General features: G+C 40.1%; 2 protein-coding genes and 4 non-coding genes across 6 annotated transcripts; 4 read left to right on the top strand and 2 right to left on the bottom strand.

Moving 5' to 3' along the window:
- Positions 1 to 490: 490 nt before the first annotated feature.
- Positions 491 to 6105, top strand: LOC120787369 (voltage-dependent L-type calcium channel subunit beta-4-like; the record flags this gene model as incomplete). The annotated part of the gene is made up of 5 exons (XM_040122976.1): positions 491 to 608; positions 1004 to 1155; positions 2195 to 2290; positions 2548 to 2733; positions 3517 to 6105. Coding segments are annotated over 5 exons (816 nt in total), but the record flags the coding sequence as incomplete, so codon positions are not given.
- Positions 6106 to 9547: 3442 nt separating this feature from the next.
- LOC120787374 lies at positions 9548 to 9666 on the top strand. Its single transcript, XR_005706904.1, has one exon. It is a non-coding gene; the product is annotated as a 5S ribosomal RNA (ribosomal RNA).
- A 493-nt stretch (positions 9667 to 10159) lies between these two features.
- Positions 10160 to 10278, bottom strand: LOC120787373. The gene has a single exon (XR_005706903.1). It is a non-coding gene; the product is annotated as a 5S ribosomal RNA (ribosomal RNA).
- Positions 10279 to 10631: 353 nt separating this feature from the next.
- LOC120787372 lies at positions 10632 to 10750 on the top strand. The gene has a single exon (XR_005706902.1). It is a non-coding gene; the product is annotated as a 5S ribosomal RNA (ribosomal RNA).
- Positions 10751 to 11383: 633 nt separating this feature from the next.
- Positions 11384 to 13869, bottom strand: LOC120787370 (small integral membrane protein 11A-like). Its single transcript, XM_040122978.1, has 3 exons — positions 13769 to 13869; positions 12659 to 12874; positions 11384 to 11838 (listed from the first exon to the last, which is right to left on the bottom strand). Exons 1-2 carry the CDS (start codon positions 13781 to 13783, stop codon positions 12686 to 12688), a joined length of 204 nt encoding a protein of 67 aa, XP_039978912.1. The 5' UTR covers positions 13784 to 13869; the 3' UTR covers positions 11384 to 11838; positions 12659 to 12685.
- A 906-nt stretch (positions 13870 to 14775) lies between these two features.
- Positions 14776 to 14894, top strand: LOC120787371. The gene has a single exon (XR_005706901.1). It is a non-coding gene; the product is annotated as a 5S ribosomal RNA (ribosomal RNA).
- Positions 14895 to 15118: the final 224 nt, after the last annotated feature.

Raw genomic sequence — 15118 nt, 5'->3', positions numbered from 1 at the left:
ACCATTTTTGCCCTGTTGTCACTTTTTTTTTTTTTTTTGGCAAAAGTCATATCTTGGACATCACTGGTTTTGACTAAAGTTGGGGAATGATGCATATGACCACTGCATTTTAGTATGTCTACAGAAATCACAGCCACATTTTTCATCTAAATTCAGAAATCCTGCCATAATTGAGTTGGCTTAGCGTTCTAGGATTAATGTGCAAAAATATATATATTTTTAAACCATAGAAGACATTTGTAAAAGAGCAAAAGACTATATTGTATTTGAAGCCAAGGAGTTATGGGGGGAAAAAAGAAATTTATTCTGCATCCAAGACTTTAAGAAATGTTGGCCAACCGCAAGGAAATTCTCAAGGCTAGTAGTCTGCTTGGCAGCATGTATTGTGATTTACTTTGTTCATATTGTTGAGAAAATACATTTTCCCCCTACAGCTTTAATTCACTCAATCTATTCTCATATTTAAAAATCTTCATTTTTTCCCCCATATTTTTGCAGGATATCTATCACACGTGTCACGGCAGATATATCATTAGCTAAGCGGTCTGTTCTCAACAACCCCAGTAAGAGGGCCATCATTGAAAGATCCAACACTCGCTCCAGTTTAGGTAAGAAAACTCTACATGTTCCAATGTGCTCAGCTTATCTTTTCAGTTTAGTCCATTCTAAAAGTAGAATCGAACTGTTTTTGGTTTTTTGGGTATTTTTTAGAAAGCAATTTGACAGTTTATGCGAGCCTATGTAAATGTTTTCTTAAATAGAGGCTGAACTACAGTACCTGCAACTAACGATTATTTTATGATTATTTTCAACAATTGAGTTGCAGATTATTTTATCGATTAATTGTTAAACTGTTTTGTCTATAAAATGCAATAAAATAAAATAAAAATAGTGAAAAGCTGTCTGAAAAAGACAGGGACGTGGGCTGATTGAATGGAAGTAATGGTAATATGCAAATGTGTGAATTTATACCCTATATTTGAATTGTACTTTGTCTCATCAGCTGAGGTTCAAAGTGAGATTGAGAGGATCTTTGAGTTGGCCCGCTCCCTGCAGCTGGTGGTGCTGGATGCTGACACCATCAACCACCCAGCCCAGCTCCTCAAAACCTCCCTGGCCCCCATCATCGTCCATGTTAAGGTCTCCTCGCCAAAGGTACTGTATAATGGGAGGAGACAGACAAACATACCAGACACACATCAAAGTAATACGATCAGTTAAACTCTTTGTGACAAGCTCAGTAGCAGGTTTGGTTTACTGAAGCAACAGCTGCTTTATTCAGGGTGAGGGTTTGGGGTTACAAGGTTTATAGCCTAATTAACATGTCAAACCTGGACAAAACTTAAGCATATATGATATGATCTCTGCAGCTACTGTCCCACAGCGTCATTCAGTTGGTGGAGACAAACAACAAGAACACCTAGACATGTTAAAGGTAACGGTCTCTATGTTAGGTTGATATTTTCCCTCCACTGGTGGAAGAGCTTAGCACAAAACCAGCATGAAACACTGTACTTTAAAGCCTCTGACTGAGATACAAGACTTCAAAATTTATTTTGTCGAGTCAGAACAAGTTTCAGGTCAGCACCAAGGCACCTATGCATGGAAGAGTACGTCTGCTGCACTTTTTCCCTCTACACTGGGGCTACGGCAATTATCACTCATACTAGTCGAGAACCTCCCAGATACTACTCCTCCTGTGTGTCTTCAAATTTTGACTGAGAGGGTGCACTTGTTTAAAGGCAGTCACATCCTTTCTTTCACACTGGTTTTACACCACAACCTCCTAGCATGCAAAATGCTCGCTTTACTGCAACTGACCAGTAAAACTCACCAGTGTACAAACAAATCAGGAAGCAGCAATATCACCGTTTAAACCAGGAGATGGCATTTTAGAAATACTTCCAAAAATTCTGCATAGACCTTGGAAGGAAAGTCTCTTAACTTTTTTTTTTTTGAAAAGTCTAACAGACCATAGACCCAACTGATGAATACTGCACCATATTCAGAATTTTGGCTGCATTATGTTATTCTCCACTTTTTTCAATTTGCACATACATTTATATTTAAGGTCCCTTATTTCTGCCTGACATGTGGACGTATTTATACTAACAAGCAAATGACTAGCGCCCTGAAACGAGTGATACGTCCGATGTAACTGGAGCATCGTGTACTTTCTTATCCTGCCCTCCAGGTCCTGCAGAGGCTAGTTAAGTCCAGAGGAAAGTCCCAGAGCAAACACCTGAATGTCCAGCTTGTGGCGGCAGACAAATTGGCCCAGTGTCCTCCGGTAAGTGGCCATCCTCGTATACTGGCTTGTTGGCCCCCTACTTTTACTTTTTCACAAAATCTAAATCCTTTTCCTAAATATTATATTTAGTATTTTATTTTTGTTTTGTATGTGGACATAATAACATTCTAGACACAGTACATGTAACGCAACAGGACCTCACATACAGTGATAGTGTGGAGATCATTTACCTTCCATTTCATTTCAATCGTTAGCTTCGTCTTACTTTCCTTCTTCCGACCATCTGCTGCTAACAGGAAATGTTTGACATCATCCTGGACGAGAACCAGCTGGAGGACGCTTGCGAGCATCTCGCGGAATACCTCGAGGCCTACTGGAAAGCAACCCATACCTCGATGGCAACACCCCTAAACCCCCTGCTGGGACGCAATCTGGGCCCCACCACCCTCACCCCCTACCCCACCAGCATCTCTGGACTGCAGGTACAGAACCCTTCCCATGCTCACCTATGAGAATATTTTAGCTATAGTTTTCCTTTACTATAAAAGTATTAAAGGTGAGACGTCGGACATTTTGTACTTCACCATTTCATTCAAACCCTTAGGGGCCTTTAAGACCTCTTGACTCTACAGTATATTTGGTATAAAAGTTTTCCAAACCAGTCGGGGAAATTTACCATCCTCTCAATGCCTTGCCAAGGCTGGGTGAACCCCTTGCTGTTATGAAGCACGGGAATTCACATTTTTGTATCGGAGTTGCAGTTCAAATCGGGGAGAAAAAAAAATCTAGATAGATATACGTTTTGCATTATTGCATTGTCCTTGTCTGATTTTATACTCATTGCCCATACTGTATGTACATCAGGTGGCTTCTTGGTGGTCATCATAGTAATCTCTTCTCTATCTTAGTCCTGTGTCTAAATAAATGGAGCACAACACTACTGCAAGACCTTGCAGACATATACTTATTTTATACAAAAAGGCATTACTACATTTAGTCGAGCTAAAATTCTTAAGCAGCATGTGTGACCCAAAGGAAAATGTTTTTTTCCAAAGAGACATGCAATAAATACAGTGCATGTTTTGGCTTCGTTGGTTGACATGTTATGTTAGGAACACTGTGGTTACACAGGCTGCTTGGGGTATTTTCTACCTTACTGTGAATTTTATGAATTTTACTGTTTGCTTTTTAGGGGCACATTAGCTGAGTACCACAGTCGTGTTGTCCCAGCCTTACCTGTGTCCTTGGTTTGTTCATGTGATTAGCAGAGTCAAAGAATGCGACAGAGCAACCACACGGGAGATCACTCTACCCCGAACGAACGACGCAACCTGATGACATCAGACGAAAATTACCACAACGAGCGGGCACACAAGGGACGCAACCGCATGTCGTCTGGCTCGCAGCATAGCCGAGAGCAGCAGGACCCCTACCAGGACTACCAGGACCCCTATCAGGATGCCTACAAGCCACATCGCAATCGCAGTTCACCGGGCAGCTACAGCCATGACTCCCGGCACCGGCTCTGAGCCCACTTCTATCACCACCGGGGCCCAAAAGGGCCAGATTCCACCCAAAATAAACGCTGCAACAGAGCCAAGAAGGTCCCAAATTGTACCTTTTTGTTTTGGTTTGCATCCATTTGTTTTGTCTGCCTGGGTATTTTTCTCTTTCAAAGTCAAACAAAGTCACGTTCAGGTGTTTGTTTTGAATCAAGCTGCCAGGGCAACCCCGTCAATCAACAGCGCGAGTAGTCAGGAGGTTCAGGGTACCAACATTAACTCATGCTGTAAAATGAATTCCTTTATTTTATGTTACTGGGACCTTTCGGGATTGTACTAACACGATGCTCAGCACAAGTGCGGCGCAGATTGCGCTTGTTGCCTGTGTCGGCAAGCTAATTATGGATAGTGGTCAGATGGCGATGGTGTATGGGCTTCTAAGTGCCTGGGACATCGCAGCAGGTCGGAGGGAGGTCCACTGCACACAGACTGCTGAAGGCTGCTGACCCATATCCTGGGCCATGTATAAATCCTCTCACCATTTAGCTTATTGCATGCTGATAGATGATCAACCCTCCGCATCCACTTCATTGATATTTTGTACCTAGCATTCTGGATTCTCCCATGACGAGGTGTAGATCGGGAGGTCCAATTTTCTAAATCACCTGATCGTGGATAGGCGGTAGGTGCTGGGTTTGTGGTGGGGCATGCAGATGATATCTGGCTGCTAGTTTGAAAACTGGTGCTTCACATTCCCAAACTATTTTGCTATTTGAAAGTCACTTTGAGCAAGGCCAGCTTTTCTGTAGCATAGCTTTAGTATTTCATTTGGGTGAAGACCCTCACCGTCATAAGCAGAGCGGGTTCTGATGGTGCTGGGGTCAGATCTCAGTTACACTGTAGGGGATAGCAATATTGCTTCTGTTCTAAACAGCAAGCACTTAGAGAGTTAGAGAAGGAAAGAGCTGTGACAGTCCGTCGGATAGTATAGTGAAATACAATAGCAAATTACTACTTGAGATATAGTTGATGTTGTTGAGATGTGGACCAGCATAAAAACAAATGCTGTGAAACCTTTTGAGCAGTTCGGGATGTTCTGTCTGATATTCTTGCCCCTGCCAACATGAATAATTAGATTGGAAATTGTTTTTTTTTTTTTTCTTTCTTTTTTTTCTTTTGTTTGTTAGACCTAAAGGAGCATCTGCTGCTGAAGCTACAGGTTGTTTGGCATTTACTAGCAATGAAATCAAAGTTCCTCAGAGGTGAAAACAAACATACAGACGTTGGTTACCAAGTCACGAAATTGGTGAATCGCTATCAAAGTTCCTTCTGTTGGTTTTAGGGGATTAAAGCATTAAAAATGTGACATGGCAGGATTGGTTGCATCATGTTCATTCTCTGTGTAGCTGGCATGTTGTCCTGACTGCAGAGCATGTTCCCTCCAAACGTAAAATAGAACCCTACTGTAATCAAGTTGATGTTTGTAGAAGTATAGGGCACCTTTCACCAAAAGAAGAAGAAAAAAGGTGAGAAAAAAAAAGAAAAAGATGACCCAAATAGCAGATGAATGAAATCTCTGGAACCCTGAGGTTTGTTACTAAATACACTGAAAAGGCACACCGCAAACTTAAGGTGTTGGTTTATGTCATTCAGAGAGGGTTTCGGTGGATTGCATGACTCATGTGAGGGGGCATCACGATGATAATAGCCTCTGTTAATTCAGAATTTTGTTATATGGTGGAAAGTGCACTGAAGAAACTGTCAAACAGTGATATAGCCCCCAGCCCTCACAAAAGAAAAGAAAAAACTGTTGAGCAATTGTTTACCTAACAAACATGGTGCTTGAGTGAAAGCAGAGAGCTGCTGTGGTTTCTGATAATGATATTAAGGTTTGTTATCATTATCATAGTACACTGTACAAATATTATTCTTTTAAGATATCAAACTGTCTTATGATTATGACTCAACTATCTTCTTTTCAGATAACAAACAGCAGTAGCTAATCAATTTTAAGCCTGAAAACAGTCTATAAATTCATACTTTCTGCTAAACAGAAGAATAAATTGAACTAGAAGTCAGTTTTTTTTTTTTTCTTCTTGTGATCACAACTTAAATGTCTTGTCTGTGTCGTTCCACTTATCACTGAGAGAATGAGGGCATCAGGAAAAATGAAGCACCGTCATGTTATCTTGAAACTATGAGATAGTTGAGTCGTTATCTGGGAGAACTGTTAGAACAAAATTTAGTATCTCAACAGTTTGTAGTATAAAGATAACAAGATAATAAGGCTTATAAAATTTTGGCTGCTCTGAGACTCCATAGCCTTGGCAGGCTGAGGAAAATAGGGATATGTGCTATTTTGTGTATTTCCCTGGCAGTATGTCTTTTAATTTGGCTTTGTTTTGTGTTGTTTTACCACACTTTTTTTTTTTTTTTTTCCCTGTAATGCTCCTTATCCTGCAGATGACAGAATAACAAAGCTTCACAACTTCCAGTGTGAAAAGACAAAATAACAAACACTTTCACATATTAATGAATACCAAAATGCACTGATAAATTAATAAAAAGTAAGTGAATTGAGAAATAAATTATTTAAAGTAAATGGACGAATACATTGTATTTACTCTTTGAAGAATTTGAAAAATCCATAAAATCCAAACTGAGAGATAACACCTTAAGTGTAATAAATTAAATCTACATTATTTTTTAAATCTTTTATTTATTTACATTTTTTTTAAATCAAATTTCAAAGTTATGTGACCATTTATGCATCACTTCACTCGATCAGTTTATTTCCTATTAAGTCAAGTTTCTTCCTTCACATTTTAGCATCAACCAAGACGGACACAACAGATGCACTGCCAGAGAAATATACGTGTATTTTTTTTAAATGGAAAGAAATCACGGTGAGATGAACAGTTGTTTTCCTGATGTTTAACTCTGATATCGAATGTGTACAATGTGAAGCAGAATACATTTGTTGAACGAGTTTTCTTTGGCATGTTTAGACGAATCTTGAAGTTACTCTTAACCTTTTAGACTTCTTCCCTTCTGACAAAAAATGATGTACAGTAGTGACAACTGCCGCACCAGATTAGCTTGGTGCCTTACAACAACTGTGAATGAACCTCTAAAAAATGCTGAGCGAATAAATACTGGCTCCATAGATGATCCATTCCCTTAAATATAATGACTTATAATTTTATTTATTTTTTTGTCTGAGATCTATACAGAGTGATATCTAAAAAGTTTAGATTTTAGGTTTTTAAAAAAAAATTATTTATTATTCAAAAGACTGAAAGAAGAAAAGCAAAAGATAAGTTGGGAGCTGCTGTTTTTGGGGTGATTTCCATTTTTTAAATTTCTCGACCCCCATCGACAGACAAAAAACACTTACATTGGATGATCCCACAGAAGCCCAGATTGCGTTTACTGACAACGTGTAGTGTAGTAACATTTCTTTTAATTTCTATGATTCTACAATATCGACAGTATGGGTAAGGTCTGCCGTCGATCATAGTCATGACAAATGTACAGTTCTTGAGGTGCAGGTTAAAGTTACGCAACGAAGAAAAACCCTATAATCGTTCATTCCAGGGGTGTGACTGAACGAGAACTCTGGTCTCCTGCAAGAAAGTAGGTGTTACGCGGTCGTCCAGCGCCTCGACTTCCATACCCTTACTTCTGCCTCTCTACACAACGGGCACACTGCTTCCTGTGGAATGGTCCAATACGAATGCAGTTCGTAGGCACACTGGGTTGTTTAAATGCTGTGGTCGCTCTCAGGATTGATCTTTAGACTTCTAGTCTTGATAATATATATATTTTAATTACTTGGAAAAATTGGTCAGGGGGACATTTCATGCTGTCTAGCAGTTTTTACATTTGAATCTTCAGAGAGTAGACATAAATTCTGTCCTACATAGAAGATATTTTGACTGTCCCCAAGAATTTTACGGCCTGACACAGTTTCAGGATGTCTTGAAGGGACCTCATTTTCAAGGCCTAATTAGACTAAGTTTCTTAGGGCTCTTCCTCCCCTCACTTCACTGACAACAACTTAAAGCCTGACCTGACGTTAAATGCTGAGCAGATGTTCTCCGGTGCAAAGCAGCTCCTAATTTATTCATTTAAACCTAAAATTAGGTGTCGTTATTCTCTCAGTAGATCACTTTGTATAGATCTGGATGAAATGGAAAAAAAAAACATTTTTAAAAACTCGTATAGCACAAAAGGGTAAACAAAAAAAACTAAGATGGTTTTTGAGCAACTGTTCCTACGACGTGAATCTGGTATAAGGGCACAGAATATTTCAAGAATTTCTTTGCCCAAAAAGAAGACTGCAAATGAAAAAGAAAGTGTTAAAGTGCGTATTGCTACTGTTTACAACCACGCTTTTCTGTCTCATTCTGCCCCATGGCATGGAAATCCCATTGGTTGATTGAACAGGGAGCCGTTTTCCATTTGAAATCAAACCGACCAATGTTGAGCTGGGCCGCTTGAGACAATCAGAAGGGATTTCCAGACCGGCGTCCCACCCTCCCTCTCTTTGTGAATGCCCTAAAATCATGAGAGACGTTTGCCCCTTTTCAGCTGTGGACGTAGATCAGAACGAATTAACGCTGCACTCACTCACAGACCTCAAGAAACTGCCCGCCCTCTCTTCTTTTACATTTGCTTCGCCATTACGTGTGGCCAAACTTTTGTCTCAAAACAAAATGTATTATTGATTTTATTTCTCACGGATTAAATCTCAAGGTGACCACAAAATACTAAAGCTATAGGGGGATTTTTCTTTGGTAAAATGTAAAACAAAAGAAAAATAAAGGAACAAAAGAAGCAAATGAATTAACATTCATTCCAGTAGAAAAGTAATAGATGAATATATGCTGGCAATTATTTTTATAACAAATAAGTGTACATAATGTCTGCGAGAGATGGTATTTGCTGTATACATGTGCTGAAATGAGACGACGACGACAGCGGCGACGACGACCCATGTGGGAGACTTGGAACAACAGCAAGGTCCAGTATACAAAGTTTCAGTAACGTGCAATACAAAACGGCATGCTGTTTTATAATGGGGAACTTCATGTACTGTACTATGCAACCGCAAACTGTGTACATCGCTTCATGCTGTGGCTTCTCCTACCACCCTTTTCCAAGCAGCTTCATCTGGCCTTTTAAGGGGTTTTTTTTTTGTGTTTTATTGTTTTGTTTTGTTTTTTCTGTGAAAGATGAAAACCTAAGCGGCTAATGCGGTATTGCATGCATAATATACCATTCTAATTTATAAAAAGAAGATAAAGAAAAATACATAAAATTGGAGGTGATTGTGTTCAAGACAAGACTACAAGTGACTTATAACATTTCTTTTTTCAAAATAAAAGAGTGGTTCTAACGTTGTCTAAAGTATGTTTTTACTGTAATGAATGTTGGATCATGACAATTTTAAAATTTTTAAAGTTTTTTTATTGTGTTTATTTTTCCGATCTACTGAATGAAGTCTGTGGATACGGGGGTCAAAGCAGCCAAAGGTCAGTTTCTCAGCTTGCGTTTTCGAATCTGCCTCCTCTGAAGAAGAAGCAGCAGCAGCGGCAGCGCCCCCTGCTGGTTTTGAGTAAATGTAGTCCGTTACATTCCAGGACCGTAGTAGTCTTTATCTTTCATTCGGAGCTTCTTTCACAGACGTTTTAAAAACTCCGCTCATGTTTCTTTGGACATAAACGTGAAAAGATGTTGACGATGGTGATGATGGACTCGTATAAATAGAGTAGATGTGAGTGTTACCGTCGCTTACGGCCATACCACCCTGAACACGCCCGATCTCGTCCGATCTCGGAAGCCAAGCAGGGTCGGGCCTGGTCAGTACTTGGATGGGAGACCGCCTGGGAATACCAGGTGCTGTAAGCTTTTGCACTTCTCTCTTTACAAAACCAGCAGGGGGCGCTGCTGCTGCTGCTGCCGCTTTAAAGGAGACACAGATTTGAAAAAGCAGGTTGTCTACTTATTCATCAGTAAATAAAGAAGAAATACTGAGACAATTACAGAAAGTAATAAATGAAGATTTTAATGCCAATAAATAACAAATAAATAAATAAAAGCTGAATTGAATTCTTGCCTCCAGAAAACATGGACTCACATTAACCTGAGCCTCTGCTGGAAAATAACATCAAAGCAGAAAAAAGGCTCAAACGAGGCCCAAAGATTTGTTTGGCTTTTTTCATGTTCAGTTTATCTACAAAAATTGAGAAATTAAACTAGCTAAAAATAATTAAAAACTAATTAAAAACATTTCATGATTATTGTGGGTATATTCCTTAATCTACGTCCCCACTGAAGAAGAAGATGCAGCAGCAGCAGCAGCAGCAGCGCCCCCTGCTGGTTTTGTAAAGAGAAGTGCAAAAGCTTACAGCACCTGGTATTCCCAGGCGGTCTCCCATCCAAGTACTGACCAGGCCCGACCCTGCTTGGCTTCCGAGATCGGACGAGATCGGGCGTGTTCAGGGTGGTATGGCCGTAAGCGACAGCATCATAGACAAACTGGCTTTTTATAGTCCATGTGACGCCATGTGCTCCTCTACCTCCACGTGTAGTGACAGTAGATCGTGAGCCTTTATAACAGACGGTGGTCGCCCCGTCATCTGGACCATACTCTATGTTATCTTAATTATCAAAATCATTATCTAAATATAGTGCTTGAGTAAATGTAGTCAGTTACATTCCAGGACCGTAGTAGAGTCTTTGTCTTTCATTCGGAGCTTCTTTCACAGACGTTTTAAAAACTCCGCTCATGTTTCATGGACATAAACGAGAAAAGACGATGACGATGGTGATGATGGACTCGTATAAATAGAGTAGATGTGAGTGTTACCGTCGCTTACGGCCATACCACCCTGAACACGCCCGATCTCGTCCGATCTCGGAAGCCAAGCAGGGTCGGGCCTGGTCAGTACTTGGATGGGAGACCGCCTGGGAATACCAGGTGCTGTAAGCTTTTGCACTTCTCTCTTTACAAAACCAGCAGGGGGCGCTGCTGCTGCTGCTTCAGTGGGGACGTAGATTCAAGGAATATATCCACAATAATCATGAAATGTTTCTAATTAGTGACGGTCTCTCAATTTTTGTAGATAAACTGAACATGAAAAAAGCCAAACAAATCCTTGGGCCTCGTTTGAGTCTCTTTTCTGCTGTGATGTTATTTTCCAGCAGAGGCTCAGGTTAATGTGAGTCCATCTGTCTGGACGACAGCTTCAGAAGAGACAGAGACTTGAAAAACAGATCAGGGAATGAAAAATCAATTTTATTCATCAAAAGAAAAAACAAACATAAACTAGTGGTAGAGTGTTTTTAGGGTCTTTTTAGGAATATACACTTCTACAGACACGTGTGACGAACTATGATGGATTGGGTGAGTGTATCAACTAATGAGAAATAAAGAGTATTCAATGGGATTGTAACATGTGGAAATAATTATTTAACATAAATTACAAAAATTAGACACAAACCTTGCTCACCATTTACAAGGAATATTGCAGATTAAACAACATGCTGTATTTATATAAATAAACAAATATGACAAACTACCTTGTTAGTATTCATAATAATAACGGTGGTGCACAAAGTGAAATATATTATAGTTGTTTTTATTACAGAGTCTGGATGACAGCCACAGCTGAAAAGCTGAATCAGAGATGTGTGCATAAGCAAAGCAGATGAACTTTGGGGAATCCGAACCCAGAAATTTGCCCAGAAAGTTTGGAAAATGACGAGCTGATTCTGAACCTGCTGTGGTTCTTTCACTAAGGAGATCTACCACTGAAAAAAAACAAAAACAGTCTCAGCTCAGTCTCACTACAGGACGCCACGTGGCTTTCATTTGAATCTTTTTTTTTTTTTAAAAGTGGTTCAGTGAAAAATTTAACACAAGATATATAAAACTGACATGGTGAACAGTCCTCGCTCTGGAAACACAAACAATTTCCTATAGCACAGGAAAGCCCCCCCCCCTCTTTTTTCCAACAGTCAGACATCTGGCTCATTTTGGAGAAAGTGGCTCGTTGCTCAGGTCAGCAAAATGTTTCCCTGGAGAAGAGAAAGGATCACAATCAATAACCTCTTAATACAGCTGCTTTACTTCATGACCACTGTGACTGAAAAGATGAGTCTAATTGATACCTATTGTATATTACACGTTCATATCGATGCAACTCTTCATACTACAAGAAGTTCATGAATTTTCTACAAAGTGCTAGTGTTCCATTGGCTGGACAATGGGTGGTAAATGGTTCAATGAACTAGTTAATACCTACAGTGCAGTAACTGGTAAGCCTGATATCATGTGAATAAATCATGTAACTGCACCTATTAGAGAGAAATTTTGAGAAGTGATTCTAATGACACGTCTTGACTCAGACTTTCTTTATCAATTGTTGGAATATGCAGTTAAACTAACCTGAATTTTATCACCTCTCCATTCTGTTCATTTACTACAAAAATGATTTTCCCCCTGTAATAAAATGCTAAAAGCAAAAAGCAAAAAATTCTGCGAGATAACAGTCATTGAGAAAATGATTTTTTTGGATGTAAGAGATATTCTATTTTTTTTTTTTTTTTTTTTTTTAAATTACCACAGTATAATCTACTAATGCAAAAAAAAAAAAACAACAGAGTATGGTGGAACTGAAGATAGGGTGCGTGGCTACATGAACGTTGAAAAGCCAGATTGACAGTCTCCTGATTGACTGCTAGTAAAGCTGATTGTAATGTAATATACCGAAGTGATCCTAATACTCTACTGTTATCATCATCATCATTATTATCATATCAGCCCTGCAAAGCCTGATCGAAGCCTTCCTTAGGGCACAGTTTAACAAATATTTTTCAGACTAGTACAGTGCCGTGCCTGTGTGCAGCAGCTTCTCTCCTCTGCTCAGTCCTCCTTCAAGTTGTCCATAAGCTCCTGCGTCTGTTGGGCCAGCCTCCTCTTCGCAGCCTGCTGCCTCTTCAGGGCCTCATCTGCTTTCTTACTTTGGTAGATCTTTACCCCAGCGAACCCCAAACACAGCAGCAGTGTCTTCAGGGCAAGGATGTACAGGAGGACGGGGACGTTGTCCAAAGCCTGAGGACAGACAAGAGTTTATGTTTGAGGTGAACTCTGCATTTTCTGCCTCCAGACAATTGTACAGACCTTAGTACATTTCCGTGGAGAACTCAGAGATACTCTGATTTCACAATGTTGTCCTATTGATTATTTTTCTTCCAGACATAAGAACTTTAACATTGACTGCGGCATTCTGGAGAAGAAGATGCCCCCCACCCACCACCACCAGAGGCCTCAGCTGTCTAGATGGGGGGTGGGAGATAATTTGGTCACAGAGAGTGGAGGCAGTGTGTGACAGACAGAAGCAGCTGCATACCATGTGCATTCTGGGCTCGTAATTGTAACAGGTCATAGTTTCCATTGACCAAACTTCTTTTAAAAAATCATATACTATTGAAATCTCTGTACATACTAACCAAAATAAAACCCCCAATTACAGGTTTCCTAATCACCGCAGAACAAGCTTTAATTCGGCATACATATAATTCATGAAGTGGCATGTGTTTCATTACATTTTAACACTTACAAATGCTTCAATGTATTGTCTCTTTCTAGGGTTAGTATTATCGAATTTCCGTTGTCATGTAGCCCTCGAACTGAATCAATAGCATTACCCGACAGTTCACGAGTACTCAAACATCAAAACTAAAAGTCAATAAAAAGAAAGACGACATGACAGACATATGCACTATTGAACCATAACACTTTTTTACCATGGAGCTAAAGGGAAAGTTAGTTGTGACAGATAACGCGAGACATGCCAGTCGGTTCAGCTGTAATAACGCTAGCATTACGCTAGGGACGGTTGAGACAAATTATGGAGGAAAACGAACCAAAAGTGAGACAGCAACCGTACAGTAATAACAAAACATTCATTAGGTCTCCTTAAAGAATACATTTGAGCTTATTCACCTTCCAGTTGATCATTTTATCTTCTGTAACGTTGACTCTTCCCGTTCACTTTGACGGCCAGTGCGCACTTAATACTCCTCTAGAGAAGGCGGGGCTTGTAGTGACGGGCCAATAAAAATGCAGTCTCTGGTGGACGTAGTGTGTGTTGCGTTCAACGCACATAGGGAAAACGCGCCGACTCAAATGCCTCAGGTTATAGTTCACAACAGGCCTATTAGCGTTGCTCAACCATTATAGCACTAATATACACATACTTACCGGTAATACGTATGAGTGTACGTATGAAAGACGTGGTGAATTGTGTTTTCAAATGTAATTAATTTCTTAAATGTTTTTTTATTATCTGTATGATCTATTTGCTATTTTCCCCGGAGAACTGGAATGCATCATTACCCTTTACTGACACCCGCGTGAAGTTTCTTGCAGTCGAGTAAAATGCCTTTCCTTTACTATTACTACTTCACTAGGTTCACAAAAAGGCCGGTATGTTTTGAAGCCCCTTTCAAAAGACTTTGAATTAAATCCACCTTCTCTAGTGTGCTCCCCTACCTCCACGGGTAGGGGCTGTAGATCGTGAGCCTTTATAACAGACGGTGGTCGCCCCGTCATCTGGACCATACTCTATGTTATCTTACAGGATTTATCGGAGCTCGCGCCTTATATGCAGCGTTTTCACGGTGAAGCTGCTATTCATGACTTTATATCCTGTCGGGTCGTTGAATCGATGGAACATCAGATTCACGTAGTGGGGTACAAGTGTAAAGTGGCAGAAAAGTGAAATACTCTAGTGAAATACAAGTACCTCAATAGGTACTTAAATATAGTGCTTGAGTAAATGTAGTCCGTTACATTCCAGGACCGTAGTAGAGTCTTTGTCGTTCATTCAGAGCTTCTGGCACGAAAGGTTTAAAAAGTCCGCTCGTGTTCCTTTGGACATAAATGTGAAAAGACGATGACGATGGTGATGATGGACTCGTATAAATAGAGTAGATGTGAGTGTTACCGTCGCTTACGGCCATACCACCCTGAACACGCCCGATCTCGTCCGATCTCGGAAGCCAAGCAGGGTCGGGCCTGGTCAGTACTTGGATGGGAGACCGCCTGGGAATACCAGGTGCTGTAAGCTTTTGCACTTCTCGTTTTACCACCAGCAGGGGGCGCTGCTGCTGAAGCAGCAGAATTCAGCAAGAATTAAATTGAGCCTTTATTTATTTGTTATTTTTTAACATTAAAATCTTAATTAATTACTTTTTGTAATTATTTCAGCATTTCTTCTTTATTTACTGATGAATAAGTAGACAACCGGCTTTTTCAAATCTGTCTCTCCTTTAAAGCGGTAGCAGCAGCGCC

This window comes from Xiphias gladius, unplaced genomic scaffold, assembly GCF_016859285.1.
Source record: "Xiphias gladius isolate SHS-SW01 ecotype Sanya breed wild unplaced genomic scaffold, ASM1685928v1 HiC_scaffold_146, whole genome shotgun sequence".
Taxonomy (NCBI): domain Eukaryota; kingdom Metazoa; phylum Chordata; class Actinopteri; order Istiophoriformes; family Xiphiidae; genus Xiphias; species Xiphias gladius.
The sequence above is the reverse complement of the archived record's forward strand: the minus strand, read 5'-3'. Positions and strand labels throughout refer to the sequence as shown.